This window comes from Pyrgilauda ruficollis, unplaced genomic scaffold (assembly GCF_017590135.1).
Source record: "Pyrgilauda ruficollis isolate IOZ18807 unplaced genomic scaffold, ASM1759013v1 scaffold72, whole genome shotgun sequence".
NCBI classification, from domain to species: domain Eukaryota; kingdom Metazoa; phylum Chordata; class Aves; order Passeriformes; family Passeridae; genus Pyrgilauda; species Pyrgilauda ruficollis.
This window is the reverse complement of record NW_024529044.1, coordinates 315,593-332,791: the sequence shown is the minus strand read 5'-3', so window position 1 is coordinate 332,791 and position 17,199 is coordinate 315,593. Positions and strand designations below refer to the sequence as shown.

The 17,199-nt window shown below is 56.0% G+C and overlaps 2 protein-coding genes across 3 annotated transcripts; both read right to left on the bottom strand.

Moving 5' to 3' along the window:
• Positions 1-257: 257 nt before the first annotated feature.
• GAA (alpha glucosidase) lies at positions 258-6,255 on the bottom strand. Of its 2 annotated transcripts, XM_041485725.1 has the most exons (18): positions 5,780-6,254; positions 5,567-5,712; positions 5,082-5,247; positions 4,621-4,717; positions 4,420-4,539; positions 4,180-4,298; positions 3,932-4,063; positions 3,709-3,819; positions 3,454-3,567; positions 3,268-3,352; positions 3,061-3,178; positions 2,710-2,843; positions 2,432-2,583; positions 2,078-2,226; positions 1,550-1,648; positions 1,220-1,384; positions 926-1,078; positions 258-711 (listed from the first exon to the last, which is right to left on the bottom strand). In XM_041485725.1, exons 1-17 carry the CDS (start codon positions 6,155-6,157, stop codon positions 1,054-1,056), a joined length of 2,310 nt encoding a protein of 769 aa, XP_041341659.1. In that variant the 5' UTR covers positions 6,158-6,254; the 3' UTR covers positions 258-711; positions 926-1,053. The 2 variants fall into 2 exon arrangements, with proteins under 2 accessions (XP_041341659.1, XP_041341660.1); XM_041485726.1 differs by lacking the exons at positions 258-711; positions 926-1,078 and adding an exon at positions 1,855-1,996 and having other exon boundaries at positions 1,345-1,384; positions 5,780-6,255.
• Positions 6,256-6,458: 203 nt separating this feature from the next.
• On the bottom strand, positions 6,459-16,954 carry CCDC40 (coiled-coil domain containing 40). Its single transcript, XM_041485799.1, has 18 exons — positions 16,937-16,954; positions 15,916-15,988; positions 15,617-15,777; positions 15,018-15,101; positions 14,716-14,935; positions 14,188-14,345; positions 13,265-13,387; positions 12,774-12,895; positions 11,797-12,040; positions 11,513-11,695; positions 10,400-10,645; positions 9,662-9,875; positions 8,984-9,153; positions 8,773-8,864; positions 8,338-8,458; positions 7,511-7,693; positions 7,136-7,294; positions 6,459-6,743 (listed from the first exon to the last, which is right to left on the bottom strand). Exons 1-18 carry the CDS (start codon positions 16,952-16,954, stop codon positions 6,498-6,500), a joined length of 2,817 nt encoding a protein of 938 aa, XP_041341733.1. The 3' UTR covers positions 6,459-6,497.
• Between the last annotated feature and the right edge of the window lie 245 nt (positions 16,955-17,199).

Below are 17,199 nucleotides of genomic sequence, written 5' to 3'. Positions count from 1 at the left end.
ATTTTCACCTGGAGCTGGGCACAGCCCTGCAGCAGCCCCCAGCTTGGAGGCAGCAGGACAAGCCAAGGGCCTCTGTGGCACAGCCAGGGCTGCAGGAACAGCTGGGGACCCCCAGGGCTCTGGGAAATGGGGAAAGCCTTCAAGGGGCACAGGGGGTCCCGCTGGAGACCTCCAGGCAGGGACAGAGCTGGGGTGTCCCAGCCAGGGGCAGGGGACTGAGCACATTCAGAACCAGGAGAGGGGACAAGGACACGGCCTGGGGCTGCTCCCAGCAAACAGCAGCTTTATTCACAGTACTGCTCCCTCAGTCCCTGCATATCCCCCTCCCCAAAACCACAGCCAAGAAATTCCCTGCAGTCTCTGCCCTAGTTACCAGGCCCCCAGAGTAACTGGTTTGCTGTCTCACAAGGCACTTGGATCTTTTTTCCCCTGATTTGATGATGGTGAAGTTTTCCCTGTCCCTGGGGGCTGTGCAAGGGCTCCCTCCCTCTGCCAGTCCAGTGCACACCCCTCCATCAATGCCCAGCAGCCAGAGGGAGAACAAGGCCCAGGAGTGTGGGAAGAGCAGGGGCAGCTCAGGGTACAGGGGATGGGATGGATTTGGCCTTGGATTCCAGGGGAGCAGCGCAGTCTCCCTGTGACCCACGCTGGTCAGGACCAGGAGATCACAAACTGCTCCCACATGGGCAGCGACACAGGGACTCTCAGCACCTGGGGGAGAAGGAAGGTGAGAGCCAGGCAGGAGGGAGCCCAGGAGTGTCAGAGCCCCGGGGGGTCCTGCCCCTCACAGAGCCACAGCCTGGCACAGTCCTGGTCCCACAGATCCCCTGGGCAGGGCACCCATGGCCTGTGCTGTGCCATCGCTGGAGCACTCCGGGTCCCTTCCTGGCCACCACCCCTGCCCAGGCTGGGAACCAGCGCTCACCTGGGTGTCACTGCGGTACGAGAAGTCACTCACGATGGCACCGTTGGCCAGAACTCTCCGGGGAGGGCTGGTGACCCCCAGCACAGTCACGGCCTCCAGCAGGACCCCGTCCAGGTGGGCACTCGCCCTCAGCAGCTGGCTGAGCACAGCGTCCTGGGCACAGGGGATGGCACCATGTGCTCCCAGGGCTCCTCCAGGTGCCCCACCCCACCTGCTGCCTCTCTGAGCAGACACAGGTGTGCCAGGGTCACCAGGAGCCCTGCCCAGCCCCTGCCAGCAGCTCCCCGTGCTCACGTTGGAGGCCAGGAAGAGGATCTCGGTGTAGTCGCCCCTCTCAAAGGTCTCCCAGCTCTCCCCATCATCCCAGAACAGTTCTCCCCTGGCGAAGCCGTCCAGGCCCAGTGCCACCACCAAGGCCATGCCCTTCCCACGGGACTGGGCAGTGCTGAAGGCGGGCTCCTGGGGCATGGGGCAGGCACAGCTCAGGGCACTGCCACAGCCGTGTCCCCAGCCCTGCAGCCACAGCTCCTCTGACACTGTCCTGGCAGCGGTGTGGGCACTGCCGCCCTCCCAGGCTGCTCGGGCAGGTCACTGTGGTGTCACCACGGAGCAGAGGGGGCTCACCTGCAGGGGCAGGATGTGCCCTGCACGGACGTGGACGTTGATGGTGTCCAGGGGCGCTGGCAGGAGGATCCACTGCCCTTTGCTGTGGATGGTGGAATCCTACATGGGGACAGAGAGAAGGAACAGCAGGCACAGGGTGCCACACAGCAGGGGGGCCCAGCCCAGCACCAGAGCCCTCAAATGGCCACCAGCAAAGGCAGGTGAGGCACGAGACCCACACACAGCCCCAGGGGGCTGCTGGGATGCAGGAATGGGCACGAGGTGCCACAGCAAAGCCCCCTGTGCAACACAGCAGGAGCACCCACCCCTGCCAGGCTGTACCACGTCCCTGCTGGGAAGTAGCCGCTGACTTTGGTCTGTCCTGGCTCCAGCACAGGGGTGACGAGCAGCCCCTCGCCCCACAGGAGCTAGCGGTCCATGGCCCAGGTGTTGGGGTCTGTGGGGAACCTGGGGAAGTAGGGGAGGGAGGGCAGCACCAGGAGACCCTGCAGCTGCCTCCTGCTGAGCCCCAGCCGGGCTGGCACTCACTCGAGGAACAGGGGCCGTGCCACAGTCTGGCCGGCGCTGTGAGCCCGGTGGAACAGCGTGTACAGGAAGGGCAGCAGGGAGTAGCGGAGGCGCAGGGCGTTCCTCATGGCAGCCTGGGCGGGCGGGCTGAAGGCAAAGGGCTCCTGCGGCTGCGGGGAGGGAGGGGAACAGCCCGAGGGGATGCTCAGCCCGCGTGGGGAGGAACCGAGGGTGCATTTCGGGGATGCAGGATGGACTCTCCAGCACTGGGGCACACAGCCCTGCAGCTGAACCAGCCACCTTCCCACGCTGGCAGGTTAGCCCTGGCTGGGCCCAGAGCCCCCTGCCCGGCAGGTGAGGGCTCCCAGCGCTCACCCGGGTGCCGTGGTCGTTGTGGTTCCTCATGAAGGGGTAGAAGGCGCCCAGTTGGGTCCAGCGCACGCACAGCTCCTCGCTGGTGTTGCCCAGGAAGCCGCAGATGTCGGCACCCACCAGCGGCACCCCAAAGAGGTTGAAGAGCAGCACCTCTGCAGAGGGCACAGAGGGCATCAGGGCTCTGCAGCACCCGGGGATGGAGCCTGTGGAGAAGCCCCTGGCTGTGGGGGCAAGGGGGAAGCAGGGCTGTGGGTGCAGGCCCAGTGCCCCACAGATACCTGGTATGGAGTAGTAGAGCTGCTCCCAGTTGCTGCCAACATCCCCTGTCCAGTGCCCGGCGTAGCGCCCGTGCCCAGCGAAGGTGGAGCGTGAGATGATGAAGGGACGCTTGCCCCGGACCCTCAGCAGAGCACTGGGAGTGGGAGGGGTCTGCTCAGCACCCACCAGCTGGGGAAGGGGCTCAGGGCTCCCACAGTGCCCTGTGTTCCACACCAAACCCTCACCCACCACCCAAGGCCTGCCCATGCAGGGTCTCTCCCAGCTCTGCACCCCCAGCATGTGCAGGAGCTGTGGCAGGAGCCCCAGGCCTGCCCACACTGCCCATGCTGTGGCAGGAGCCCCAGGCTCACTTGTGGGAGGCGATGGCTTCGGTCAGCCCGTACAGGCTGTGCAGGTTGTAGTGAGAGGACAGGTACTGCTGGCTGGAGGCACAGATGGTCCCGGCCTGCAGGCGTCCTCCAAATACACCTGCAGGGGAGAGGTGGAGCTCAGAGCAACCCCTGGGCTCCTCCCGGCATCCCCAGAGCCCTGGGCAGGGCTGGAACCCACTCCTGTACCTGACATGTAGGGGGGATGCTCCAGGTTGTTGTTGGGGCAGCCATCCTGGGAGCCCTCCACGAAGTTGGACGGCTCATTCATGTCCTGGGAGGGAAGGAAAGGATGGGATGGCCTCACTGCTGCAGTGGGGCTCAGCAGAGTGCAGGGCAGGAGCCAGGGCCAGCAGCTGCAACAGAGCCACTCACAAGCCACATGCCATCGAAGGGCACTTGTTCGTGGAAGTCCTTCACCATGTCGTGCCACCACTCGTGAGTCTCTGGGTTGGTGAAGTCTGGGAAGGCCGTGGGGCCTGGCCAGACCTGCAGGGGGGAGAGCGTTGGGCAGAGCCCCCACCTTCCACCACAGCCCCCCAAAGGTTTCTCTCCCACGCTTGGGGTCCTGCTGCCACAGCCCCACTCGAGCCCTGCCCCGTGGGCACCAGGGCTGCTCCCCACACGCACCTTCCCGATCAGGGGCTGCCCCGTGGCATTTCGGATGAACACCCCTCGCTTCAGGCCCTCATCGTAGGGCTTGTACATGCCAGGGGGCCCCGAGCTGCTGATCCCAGCATCCTGGAAGGGCAAAAAGCCAGGGCTTTAGCAGCAACAGCAGGGAACAGCCAGCCCTGCCCTCATCACCACCCTGGGGCAGCTGAACCCATGCCAGCCTGCCCGTGCAACTCACCACGATCATGATGTACCTCAGCCCGCGGTCATGGAACTCCCGCACCATCTCTGGGTAGTCCTTGAAGCCTTTCTTGTTGAAGGTGAAATCCCTCTTGGCATCTGCATAATCCAGGTCGTTCCACTGCACATCCTGTAGATGGAGGCACCGCGGCTTGGGCAGGAGCAGGGACCCCAAGAGCTGCTGTGGGACCCCCACCTCAGGGCTCCCACCAGCCCCCCACAGCCCCAGGAGCCCCCCAGACCTACCAGGGGGAAGCGGGCTGCTGTCATGTTGGCCACCACCTGCCGGGTGATGTCGGTGGAGGAGTAGCCCCAGCAGCACAGGTGGAAGTCCAGGCCCCAGTATGGGGGCATGAAGGGGAACCCTGGAGGGCAGAGGGTGAGTGCTGGCAGGGATGGCTCAGCCCTGTGCCACCCCAGAGCCCTGCTGTGCCCCACAGCTCATGGCATCCCAGCAGAGCCATCCTGGCCATGGCTCAGCCGTACCAACCACATCCAGGTACTGCCGCACCACGCTCTTGGGGTCGGGGCCCAGGAAGATGTAGAAGTCCAGGATGCCTCCGGTCGTGCGCCAGGTCAGGGCTGGGCTGGGCTGCAGGAGCACGTCTGGGGAAGCACAAGTGCCAGGGGAGGAAGATGAGGATGAGGACAGGGCCAGGCCCACGCCCGGCGCCCCACGGGACTCACCCATCGCGTTGCTGTTCAGCAGAAAGACACCGTGGGCTGAACCATCGTCCTCCATCACCAGGTAGAAAGGGTGGGAGCCGTAGAGGTTGATGTGGGGCTGGAGTAGAGCACAGTGTGGTGCCAGTGAGGCTCTGCTGGAGACCCCCACACCCACCTGACCACCCCCACCTCCAGTCAGGAGCACTGGCTTCAGGTGCAAAGCCAGGGCTGTGCTCCCAAACTCTGTCACCTCAGGAGAGCTCTGCCCTGAGCCAGAGCCCTGCAAACACTCCCAGGCAGCACAGAGCTCCAGCAGGACACACCTGGGCCTGGAGACAGGGGTCCCAGGGGTTGTCCAGTGTTATGGCCGAGGCCCAGAGCTGAACCAGCACACACACACCTCCCCAGCCCCAGGAGAAGCCACAGGGCCACCCCCAGGAGCACAGACCCATCATCTCCCTTTCCCTCAGCCCGCTCCGTACCGCAGGTGCCATGTCCCGATTCCAGAGGGTGACCCTGGTCCATGCTGTGTCAAGGAACAGTGGTGTCAGGTGCTCCCCCAGCCCCGAGATGAAATGGGAGGGCAGGGAGGTGGAGATCTGCAGGAACTGGTCTGTGAAGAAGAGGGGTGCGACCGTGGTGTTCAGCCTGCAGAGAGAAAGGGAGACTCAGCCAAGGGCTGGGAGGGAGGCACTGAACTGGGGCCACTGGTGCTGGGCTGGGACACGGGTGCTCATCACCAGGGGAAATAAAAACAAGTTTTGTGTGAGCTCTGGGACTCCTGGTTCCCTGCCCAGCCACGGAACTGCAGAGGGAGTCAAAGTAAAGCCCCCACAGCCATCCCGCTGCTGTCACCAGTGTCCCAGACAGATGAAGAGCAGTGTCCCTGCACCCATCCCGGCACTGTGGGGCTGTGCACGTTTCCACCCCGAGTCCCTCAGAGGCGAGCGGGCACAGGGGCACTCACAGGACTCTCCCGCCGCGCTGCCGGCACACGACGAGGCCGAAGGGGTCCTGGCTGAGCTGCAGCCCGTAGAGCGTGGAGGGGGCTCGGCCGCGCACCCGCGGCGTGGCCAGCGGCACCTCATAGCGCGGCCGGGCCGCGTCCCGGAGCTGCGGGGAGAGCGGTCAGCGGGGCACGGGCACCGGGCACCGCCGGGCGGGCCGGGCCGGGCCGCACCGTGAAGCGCAGGCGGGCCGGGGTCTCCAGCGCCAGCTCCAGCCGCAGCTCGTCCACCGCTCCGGGCAGGAAGGCGGCGGCCACGCGGTGCAGCCGGGCGGAGAAGCCGCTCTCGGTGGCCGTCAGGTTCTCGGCGCGGTAGCTGCGGTAGCCGCGCGGGAAGAAGCACCAGGGCGGGCCGGGCCCGGCGCGGGGCCCGGGCCCGGGGCTGTAGCAGCAGCCCCGCGCCTCGCAGCCCGCCCGCGACAGGAGCCGCTCGGGGCCGCAGTCGAAGCGGCCGCCCGGGGACACCTCGCAGGCGGCAGCGCCGGGGCCCCGCGCCGCGGCCGGGACCAGCAGCGCCAGCAGCGCGGCCGCCAGCCCCGGGCCCGGCCCCATGGCCCGGCGGCGGCACCAGCACCGGCCGACCCCGCTGCTGCCCGGGCTTGGGCAAGAGCCGGGGCAGAACGGGGCTGGGCCGCCCCCACCCCGGGAAATGGGAGCTCCACCGGGGCGGGGCGGGGAGGCGGAGCTGCTTGGGGCAGAGAAAGTGAAACGTAAACAGAAACATACCGAAAGGATTACAGTAGTACGTCTGAAATAAACATTGTACTCGACAAAGTAAATATTATACCCCCCCACCTGTTTTATTTATTTATTTATTTATCTAGTTATTTATTTACAGTCTGGAGCCCGTGGAAGAATATAAAAGATACCACGTGTATTTTCTATGTTTCTGTCAGGCTTTCGCGGACCCGAGCTTGGACCTCAAGCAGTGACTGAGCCACTGCAGAGCCCTTTGGTTCTCGGGCTGTTCCTCCTGGATCTGCTGCACGATGGTGTTAATGGTCTGCAGCCGACCCTCCAGCTTCTCCTGCTGGTTCATGCAGGCCTCTTCAGTGTGGCACAGGGCCTTGTACTTCCCTTGCCTCAGTGCCTGCAGCTGCTTCTGGCGTGCCTGGTGAGCCACAAGCTCCAACAGGTTCTGAGAAAATAAAAAAGCGAAGGGGCTGTGACAGCAGGAAAAGCATGGGCAGGACTCGTGTCAGGTGCTGTGACCATCACGATGGACAAGGGAAGGACAGTGCTGTGAGTTCCCAACCATAGCAGCCAAACAGCACCCCCAGCCCGGGTGTTGGAGAGGTACAGACCTCACAGAACTCCATAAATCAGAGAAATTCCCACATATGTAAGGCAACCCTCACCAGGACAGGGTTTCAATACGTCAAGCTGGCTCTTGGTGAGCCCCCCAAAACGTGCTCAGTTAATGTGCTGTTCTAATGCATTATAGCACACCAAGCTGAGGACAGAGCTGGCAGCAGAGGAAGCAGTAGGCTCTGTCTGGCTCACATGCTGTAAGGGAAAGGATGTGCTCACCCATCGTTTCTCATTCTGGAGATATTCCCTGTCCAAGCTGAGGCTGTCGGTCTCAGCCTGGAGCTGGCACACTTCCTGCTGCTTTTCTGAAAAGTTGTCATTGAGGGACTCTTGGATGGTCTCCAGCTCCTGCATGGTTTGGTTGCATTCATAAATGTTCTAGTAAATGGAAGAGAAGGGAATGGCAGACTTCAGTTCTCTAGTTCAGCTGCACTCCTGACCATCCTCCCAGAACTGGGTTTTGGGGGATTTTCAATGAATGATTTTCCAAGCCTGCCCCTGTGCTGGCACAGGGTCACTGCTGTGCTCACTGCTGCCCACCACAAGGCCAACCCCAGCTGTGTCAGCTCCTGCAGCCCTACTTTCCTTGCTCACCTCCTGGATTTCCCTGATCTTCTTCTTCAGCTCCTGTTTCCTGCTTTGGAAGTCGCTCTTGGTGCTGTGTTTTAATTTGCTCTGAGCCTCTGCCTGATCTGTTATTGTCTCTCTTTGGGAAACACACGCCTCCATCGCCCGAATCAGCAGCTCCTGCTGTTTCTGCAGCTGCCCATAGCGTACCTGCCATTTGCCAAGACACAAACCAGCCTCAAAATCCCAAATGTTTGCCAACAGCACCAAGGGAAGCTGTCCGGGTGGCACATCCCACCAGCATAAACCAGACCTATGGGACATGAGTGCCTGCAAGCCAGATTTGGTCCAGGTCCAATCCTGGTTTTCTGTGTGTGGATCTGGAAGGCAGAGGCCTGGATTACCAACCTGTCTACTCCAATACTCAAAATGTTAGTCTGAACCTCATTAGCAAGAGCAGAAGCAGAAAAGCAGAAGCATCCTGAGAATGAAAGGGATGAGCTTCTTTGCCAGGAGAGGGAACACTTTCCTAAACCAGTGATTAAAGTGATGCAATATTTACTAATCAACACTGCACATAAATCAGGGTCACAGAATCAGGTGGCAGACATACTGCAATTTAAATAGATTTCTTGGGAGTATCCAGATCCTGCTGAGGCTGGCATGGGGAATGCAGGATGTGTGGGCTGCATGTGCTCTGTTCAGTTGAGCTGCAGGGGTTTAGAGTCCCACCCAGGCCCTGAAGATGCCACTTCTCCAGCCTGTTTCTCATCTCCTGCCTCATGTTTCAGCCACTCCAAGGCTGAGTACACTGGGTGGCTTCCCCTCCTCAGTCCTCCTTCCCAGTGCCTTACTTGCATCCTCCGAATCTCTGTTTTCATGTCATGGATCTCGCCGTGTTCTAACAGAGCATCTGTTGCTTCCCTCATCTCTTTTGCCAGCTGGAACTTCTTCTCCCACAGCAGGATCTGATGCCTTCAGAGGAGAAAGGGGAAGGAAGGAGAAAGTTAGACCCTCAATGACCTGCCCAGTGCAGCACACTCACTGCCAGTTACTGGCAGAGTCTTCCCATATGGATCTTGGCAATGTCCAGCTTACACATGCTGGAACTGTTAAAGCCAACATCCTCCCAGCTCCTGCTGGTTCCAGAGACTGCTGAAACACCTTTCAAACATTCATCCCCGTCTCCAGGAAGGCTAGAAGCACATTTGCTGGTGCCAGGTTTGGTGACTGCAGGAGAATGGGAATGTGGACACAGTCACACAGGACTGTGGCACTCTGGTACCTACTCTGCTTCTACCAGGCTGTTCAGGAGCCTTTCCTTCTCCTCAGTCAGTTTACTGTGCTTCTCCTGCATCTCCATGGATTCTTTTTCTGCTGCCTAGATTTGGGAAGAACAAAACAATACAGAGTTGTCAGGCCGAGAAGGTTTTCCAGGATCTGCCTCTGATCTGCACGGGAGGCTGAGACCTGGGAATGAGGTGCCAGGTGCCTCAGTACCTTGAGAGACTGCACAAACTCGCTCTCTGTGACAATTCTACCATTTTTCAGGTCCTCAACGCTGCTGTTGTTCTTGTTGATCAACGTGTTCAACTTTATCAAGTCATTTGACATGTTCTTTATGTGCCGTTCCACGTCCTTCTGCTCTTTTATTTCCTGCTGAATTTCATCTATGGGTGAACAGAAAAAAAGTCTTAGAATTCCCCTGAGCACTGGGTTGAACTGAGACAAGGTGTGACAAATGGCTATCAGAATTGGCAGCACCTCAGGCAGAGCCACCCATGTCCCACCAGTCCAGCCAAAATGGATTTCCACAAGCTCAAAACCAAAAAAAAGTTTTTGAAGGAGACTCCTGTGGGAAAAAGTTGGGTTTGGCCAAGGAAAGTGCAGTCATTGCTGGGGACATTTACCTACCCACTACTTGCAAAGTTTGTTTAGCAAGTGTTACAGGTGACATTGTCACTTAGGGTCTGACTGTCAGGACAGTAGGATCAATCCTTACAGGAATAACCAGGTGCAACCAGCAGGAGTTCCTGGGCTGTTGGTATTCCTGCTCACACACAGCCAGGAGCACTCTCTGGGGCAGATCCAGCTTTCCCATGTGTAACCCTCCCCTCCCTGTTCCTCCCTTCCCAGATGGACATTTTAAGGAAGAGCAGAATTTTAGGAATGACGCACTCTCAAGGCGCAGTTTCCTCTGCTGCATGATGATGATCTGCTTCTGCAGACTGTCCAGGGAGGAGACTTGTTCCTCCCTCTCCCGTGTCAGCCTCACCAGCTCCTTCTGCTCACTGAGCCAGTACTTCTGCAACGTCATTGCCTCGGAGCTGCAATCTTCTATCTGCTTGTTCAGCTTGTTGATTTCAATTTCCAGAGGTCCCAGTTCTTGCCCCTGTACGAGAGCAAAGTTTGGGCTAAATCAGGCAGAAGCTGCCTGAGCTGTTTGCAGCATCTGGACATGCCAAAGCTTGCAGAGGATGTGCCACAGGACTCATTTCCCCACGGCTATGCATAAGGTCTTACCCTGCCAGGGACAGATCTGGGAGTCACCCCAATAGGGCCAACCCTGAAATGACTGAAATCTCACTGCCTGCCCAATTTTCCCCTCCTCAGTGCTTGCAGATTTTCCTATCAAGATCCTATTTACTCATTGATGCCATCTGACATTTTCATCAGGTGCAGGCAAAGTCCCTGAGGGATCTGTGCCAGGCACACCCTCATTTCACAATTCCCTTCACTGCATTTTGAACTGATAAACAGAAACAACTGCATTAACCAATGCAGCTTTTAAATCACAGTGCTGATGCCTGAATGTTTGAACTACCCAACACTTAACACAGTTGCATTGATCAGGGACATCTGTGGCCACCACAAAGAATAAAATCAAAATTGGGACTGAAACACAAAAGTACCTACCCCCTGCTGAGAAAGAAGCATCTCCAGCTTCTTGTTGTACAGGCAGATGATCCCTCCCTTCTTCTCAGCCAGGATCCTGGACTTTGCAATCTCATTTTCCTGGCAGGTGATCTGCTCATTCACATTTTTTATTTCCTTGTCCACCTCAGAGAGTGTTTTTTGGTGAACTGTCAGCCTGCAGCTGGTATTGGTTGCATTCAGAATAATCTGGGCCACATCGTTCTCAACCTTGTAAAAATGCAGCTCCTGGGAATATCAAGAGAGAAAACACATCACTGTCCCCAGCAGCCCCTTGTTGAGTTGTAATGCCACTTGTCCAGCACAGGAGTCAGGAGATTGAGATTCTACTCCCAGGTCTGTACTACAAGCCACAAGCTACTTACCCTCTGTGTATCTTTGCTTCTCCATCAACTGCCAGCTAATACAACATCTACCCCTCCCATACAGCTGTTGAAAAGCATTAAGGAGCCTAAACATTCCAAAAACCTTTAAGAGACCTCACTCATCCCTTCTGCAATGACCCCTTGCCCAGCTGTCTCCAGTTACCTGCCACCAGCACCAGGACATCACAGCACTGTCCCTTCTCCAGCACACCTGGCACACACACCTAAAAACCAGCACAGCACTCTCAGGTGTGAGAAAGGCTGGGCTGAGCTTTCCAATCCTTCTAAGTGATCCAGTTATACACTCCCAGAGAGAGCAACTTCTCATGGATTAAAGATTGGACTGGTGGACTGTCCCTCAGAACTGAGAGCTGCCTGTATCCCATTCCATGATGAATTATAGAAATAAAAATTAGTTAAAATTAGATTACAGAAGTAACACAGGTCCACTGTTTTTCTTCAGTACATAAGAAATGCTAATACTTTATAGTAAACGCTCATCGTATTGCCTCATTTTTGAAGTAAAGGACAGTGTGTTTTGTGTCAGCCCTTTTTGGCCAAGTTCTCTCACACACACCAGAATCCTGCAATAAGATCACAGGGAGAACCAGATTGGAGAGGCAAACTCAGCAGAGCTTCAATGCAGACCTGAAACCAGAACAAAGTCACTGACAAACCCTGCTGGGGCCCCAGGGGCTCCTTCCCTGCCCTCCCAAGGGGGGTGCCATACCAGGTCGCTTCTTCTGTTCCGAAGTTTTTCAGCCAGCTGGGAGAAGTGCTTTGCAACTTTGCTGGATATCCTCTGGTCCTGAAGCTTTCCCATGATTTCACTCTCTAGCTGCTCATTGGTGTAAGTTCCTTTCTCTATACCCTTCCTGATGGACAGCAACTTGTTCAGGTGAGCAGCCTGCTCCTAAAAGGTTGGAAGACAGAGACAGGATCACTACAACTGTCTGAGGAAGGGCATTCAATTCAAGTATTCAAAAGGATTCATGTTCCATGGCCTCTCCTCACCATCCTGGTCCTGCTGAGGGCCTCCTCTGTCTCCTGGAGAACACGAGTGTAGGTGCCAGTCTGAGCCTGCAGGGCCTCCTGCTCCAGCAGGCACTGGGCAATCAGTTTCCTTGTCACACTGGCATCATTCTGGGAGCGGTTCAGGAGCCTGACAAGGTTCTCATTCTTCTCCTCCTCTTTCCTGATGGACTTTCCACAGCCATGGATGTCCCCTTCTAGGGACTTGAGGTCACGTCTGTAGTTGCTGGAGGGGCAAAGAGGATGGAAAGTCATCACAGGGATTGGTGCTGAGCAGCCACCCACAAATTCCTCTTTTCAAGCACATTATTGCAGCAACAACTGCCCAAGAAGGAAAATGTTTGTAAGGGCTCAGTTGCTGTCACAGTGCAGAGTCAGCAGGAGATGGATGGAGACATTAAGATTTAAAAGTAAATGTGTGTATGAAATTTGATTCCTTCTTTCAGTACTGTCCCAGCCCCCATTCCAACCAGGATGTACCATATAAAAGCAGATTGTTTGTTCTCAGAAAATCAGTCAAGCTTTAAGGCTCATGAGCAAATAAAACACTTCCTCTGGTGACACAGGGAGGTTTTCCTGAACGTTTCCAAAGGCCTCACAAAACTCTGGTGAGAGATAAACCCTTCCTGACATCCAAGTCGTTGGAGTAAGAAATGTTGCAAAGGTGAGAGAACTCTTTTAAAGGAATAAAACACGATCATAAAAGCTCTAAGCAGCTTCAAGAACTCCCCACATTCCGAGGGAGAGATGCGGTTAGGATAAAGAAAACGGCAACAAAGAAAAGTGCTTCTCATCCTTTGAATTTATTACGTACTTCAGAGCAGGGAACTTGTTCTGCCTGGCACGCCCTGCCCACACAGTGCTACAACCCACAGGAGACTAAACCCCACTGGAATCCCCTTCTAGAATCCCTCCTGCCCAAATCTGAGGTGTCCTCAGGGCCTGGTTTCAGACCATACCTCAGCAGCTCCTGAGTGACAACATAGGCCTCATCTCTCTGCTTCATTCCAGCCAAGCTGCTGTTCCATTGGTCCATCAGCTTCTTTTTCTCCATGTTAATAGCCTGGACCTCCAGACCAGCCTGGGGAACAGAGAGAGGGCAGACAGGATGAATCTACACCGTGTTAAAAAAAAAAAGTGTTACAATATAATTTTTTTTCTTTTCCTGTTCATAATGTGCTGAGCAGGATCAGATTCAACTCTGTGGCTGTTTCAGTTCTCAGCAGCCCACAGAGCACAGGTCTGCATGAAAAAACTGCTGAGAAGGGCAGGAGGAAGTGATTTACAGGCACTTCTTAAGGACAAAGGAAAAGAAAAAAAAGTCCTCATTCTTCCAAACAGGAACAAACTGTGAAACTGTCCCACATTGTGCACACCATGTGAGCACGGGCCAAAGGGGTCAGCCCTGCCAGAGGGAAATATTAACCCCAAGGGACAAGTCCCCTCCTACCTCACTGATGGCCTGCCGGGTCACTTTTGTGTCCTCTGCCTGGGCCACAAGCTGAGCTTCAAACAGAGCAATTTGTTCCTGGAGCTGGTGGACTCTCCTTGTCAGCTGGTCCAGGAAAAGGTCCTACAGAGCCAGAGCCAAACAGTGCAGGGTGAGTCACAGAATCTCAGTCTAAACCAACTGTATCCTACAAGAATAATATCAGCTAAAAATGGAACTAGAACTGGATTAGACTGGAGTCCTACTGAAACTTTCCCATTCATGCACAAATGGCTCAGGACTGCAGCAGGGATGAGTTGCAGGAGAATGAAACCTTTGCTGACTGTTTATTATTGCAATTGCAGCAGTAAATTGATAGGTCAGCTCTGAAGCCACAATCCCTCCTGTCAGCACTGAGTTCACCTGCCCAGCTAGTGGGAATGTTAATAATGTATATTTAAAAATCCTTTGTTAAAACCCTCCTGAACCCACTGTATTTCAACAGCTTGCACAGAATTCTGCACGAGCAGTGTCCCGCGGATTGTGTCCTGGAAGGCAGCAGAGGGAGCTCCAGCACCGACTGGCTCTGCTTATTCCCAAAGTTCACTTTCCATTGTGAAATTCTGAGATTCAGAATCATTCTCAAGACCTGTACACACGATATTTCTTCACAAAATATCCTCCTTCCCCCACACCCCTTCTCCTCGAGTGAAGAGTAATTCATTGTCCTAAGGCTTGCAGTGTTGCTGTCCTGGGGCAGGCAGGGCTTCTCCTCCTTTTCAGAAAAGCCTCTGGATTTTTTTTTCAATTATTTGAGAAAAATATCCCCACTCATTTTCTATTATTCAATCGCTGTAGCCTTCCTCCTAACAAGGTGGCACATCCTCCAAGACTGACTGCTGGCACCTGCATTTATTTCTTTCAAAGACAGCTTTTCTTGGTACCTGTTTTTTCTTTTCCACCTCAGCCTGGATCCTCTCTGCCTCAGCCCTCTTTGCTGACTGTTTCATCAGTAAAAGCCTGTGATGCATGTCCTGGTCCATGTTCTGCACATAGAAGAGCTCCAAGGCCAGGTTTTCAACCTGGGTCTGCATTGTAGAAACTGGGGGGACAAGAGGCAAAACAGTTACAGAGAAGTTTGTTTGTAGGGTACACCTTAAACAGAGATAAAAGAGAAAAAAATACAGAAGCTCCTGAAGCAAAACCTCTAACACATCAGATAACCAGCCCTCCCCAGCACACACATTTACATCAGCTTTGGAGTACAGCTCCACAACCACAGATCCTGGCAAGTAATTCCTGGACTCCCAGCTCACAGAATTCCAGGAGAATCCATGAAACTTTTCAATGAGTGCATTATTCCTGATTAATTATTTTGCTGCATTTCTCAATCCAGCGCTTGCCTTAAATTCCAATTCATTTCTCCACACAGCCCTAGAATTGGGAAACACTGCCAGGACTGTCTCTGTCACCTTTCTTGCGTTCACCCTCCGTGTTGTGACACATTTCCTTGTGGGCAGCCCTGAGGCCCTGCAGCTCCTCCTCCAGCTGCTGCCGCGCCAGGGCCGCCTGCCACCAGCGCTCGTGGCTCTTCGCCAGCTCCTCCTCCAGCTGCCCCAGCTGCTGCTGGGCCCCGTAAAGGATCACCCCCAGCTCTTCTCTCTGCTCCTTGCTGCTCTTCATGGCTGATCTCTGCAGACACAAGAGGGGAGGAGCTGTGTGCCAGCAGCTGGGACAGCAGGGGCTCTGGGGAGGCAAAGGAGGGGCTCTGTACCATTTCATGGAGGTCTAGGTTCACTTGTTCTATCTGCTTGGTCAGGTAATTCTTCAGGGCAGCCTGGAATCTTGCCATCAGGGGCTGTAAAGAAGGACATAATAATAAGCTTTAATAATAAGCTTTAATAATAAGTATTAATAAGCTTTAACATACTTGTGTAAATAGGTTATGAAGAAGCCTCACTGCTACGTCCCCCACCCAATAAAACATTTTATTTCTGCCACAGACTTGTGTGCTTATTTTAGCTACACTCCCTGCAGCAAGTGAGAGATGTTACAGAGTGGGTTTCTGCTGATGCCAAAAAGTGAGGATATTTGAAAATCAGAACCATGCCAGAAGAGCTACATCTGAGAACCCACCTGCTCACTCTTGCTGCAAGGACTTCTCTTTCAGGGGCACTGCAGGGATCAGATTTACCCACTGCTGCTGAACCTGCAGCTCTGGGGCCAGGACTGAGTGACACAGCCAGCACTTAATACTCTGGCAAAACTGATTTTCACACGTGCAGCTGAACAGCCACTGCTTACACCTCACACTTTTCAGAGAAACACAAACACCAACCCTGCAAAGAACAGCAAGATTGGAAGACTTCTCACATGTTCTGGGTCCAGGATGACCAGTTCTGTTTCTCCTTTCTTCCCCCTCCGTTTTCTTCTCTCAGGCTCCTCAGCTGCCCTCTCCTTTCTTTGGCTGCCATGATCACTGGGGAGCTCAGAGCTCGGCCCTGCATGGCCAGAGCTGGGTCCTGCTTCGCTCCCTGGGCCACAGAAAAGGAAAAAGCCAAAGCAACAGCATTAGATTTCATAGCCTCGTGCCTCTGGCTGGATTAACAACGACCAGAAAGGGAGAAGAGCAGAGGCTGTGCTGCAGAGCTGGGCACAGGCACTGGGGGTACCTGGCTCTGCTGCAGGTGCTCCCGAGGGAAGGGGAGAGGCTCCTCCACCTGGCCGTGGCTGCTCCATGTCACCCTGTGCAGAGGGACAGAGGTTGGTCACATCCTGCATTGTCTGGGAACACCTCAGGGGGTTTTCCCTGAAACATAAAACCCCTTTTCCAGCTAACTCTATTTACCCCTACACATCTGCTCATTTTCATCATGAGACATGAACAATGCAAGCAAAGGATCAGCACAAGGGCCTGGCTCTACAGGCAGCACTCCCAAAATGTAATTACAGTGTCCCACTTGCGCAGAGCCCACGAACAGCCCTGCAGCCAGACTTCTCCTTCTGCAGGGCAATGACTCCTCCAGAGGAACAGCCTCTCCATTGTCATTCCCAATCTTCCCTGGCCTGGCACACTGCACAGGTGGAAAGCAGAGCAGCACATTGCCATTTGCATTCAATTCTAATGCTGTGGTATTTTTTGCCACAGGGCTCAGAAGTTTAATTTAGAAGTGTAATCTCATTTACAAAAATAGTCACCCAGCAAGCCCTGAGATCACAAAAATCCTGACAAAACTTCTCCACACCACTTACAGCTCCACGTGCTTCCAGTTCGAATCTATTAAAAACAATCCCTTAGAGATTTATTAAAGAAATTCATCCAGCCAGCACAACATGTAGCCAAATTATTTTCGTTCTTCTTTCTCTCTTTCTCTTTAAAGAGAGGGTGAGCAGCGGGACTGGGCACGGGGCACGCACCGGGAGGTACCGGGCCGGTGGTGCAAGGGACGGGCAGTGCCGGGCTGCAGTGGAACCGGACCGGTCAGTACCGGGCCGTGGTGGAGGGGACGGAACCGGGACGGGAGGGGACGAGAGGGGCGATCCGGGGAGCAGTGGGGCGGATGGGCGGTGCCGGGATGGGATGGCACGGTACGGCACGGTACGGTACGGTACGGTACGGTGCGGGCGGGCGGAGCAGCCCCGGACGGGCAGGGCAGGGCAGGGCAGGCCCGGCCCGGCCCGGCCCGGACTCACCCGCGGCGGCTCCGCCATGTTCCCGTTGCCAGGCAACGCATCAACACCCGCTCACGTGACCGCCCGGGCCGCACCACCGCTGCCCGCGGGGGGGGCGGGGGGCTCGGGCCGCACCATCCGCAGCGCGCGGGGGGCTCGGGCCACGCTCCGTGCTCCGCCAGCCCCGGTTCCGCCCGCGGGCCCCGGTACCGGCACCGCGCGGGTCCGCTGGGCTCTCCTCGGGCCGAGCAGCCCCGGGCCGGGCGGACGGGCGGGGCCGCCGG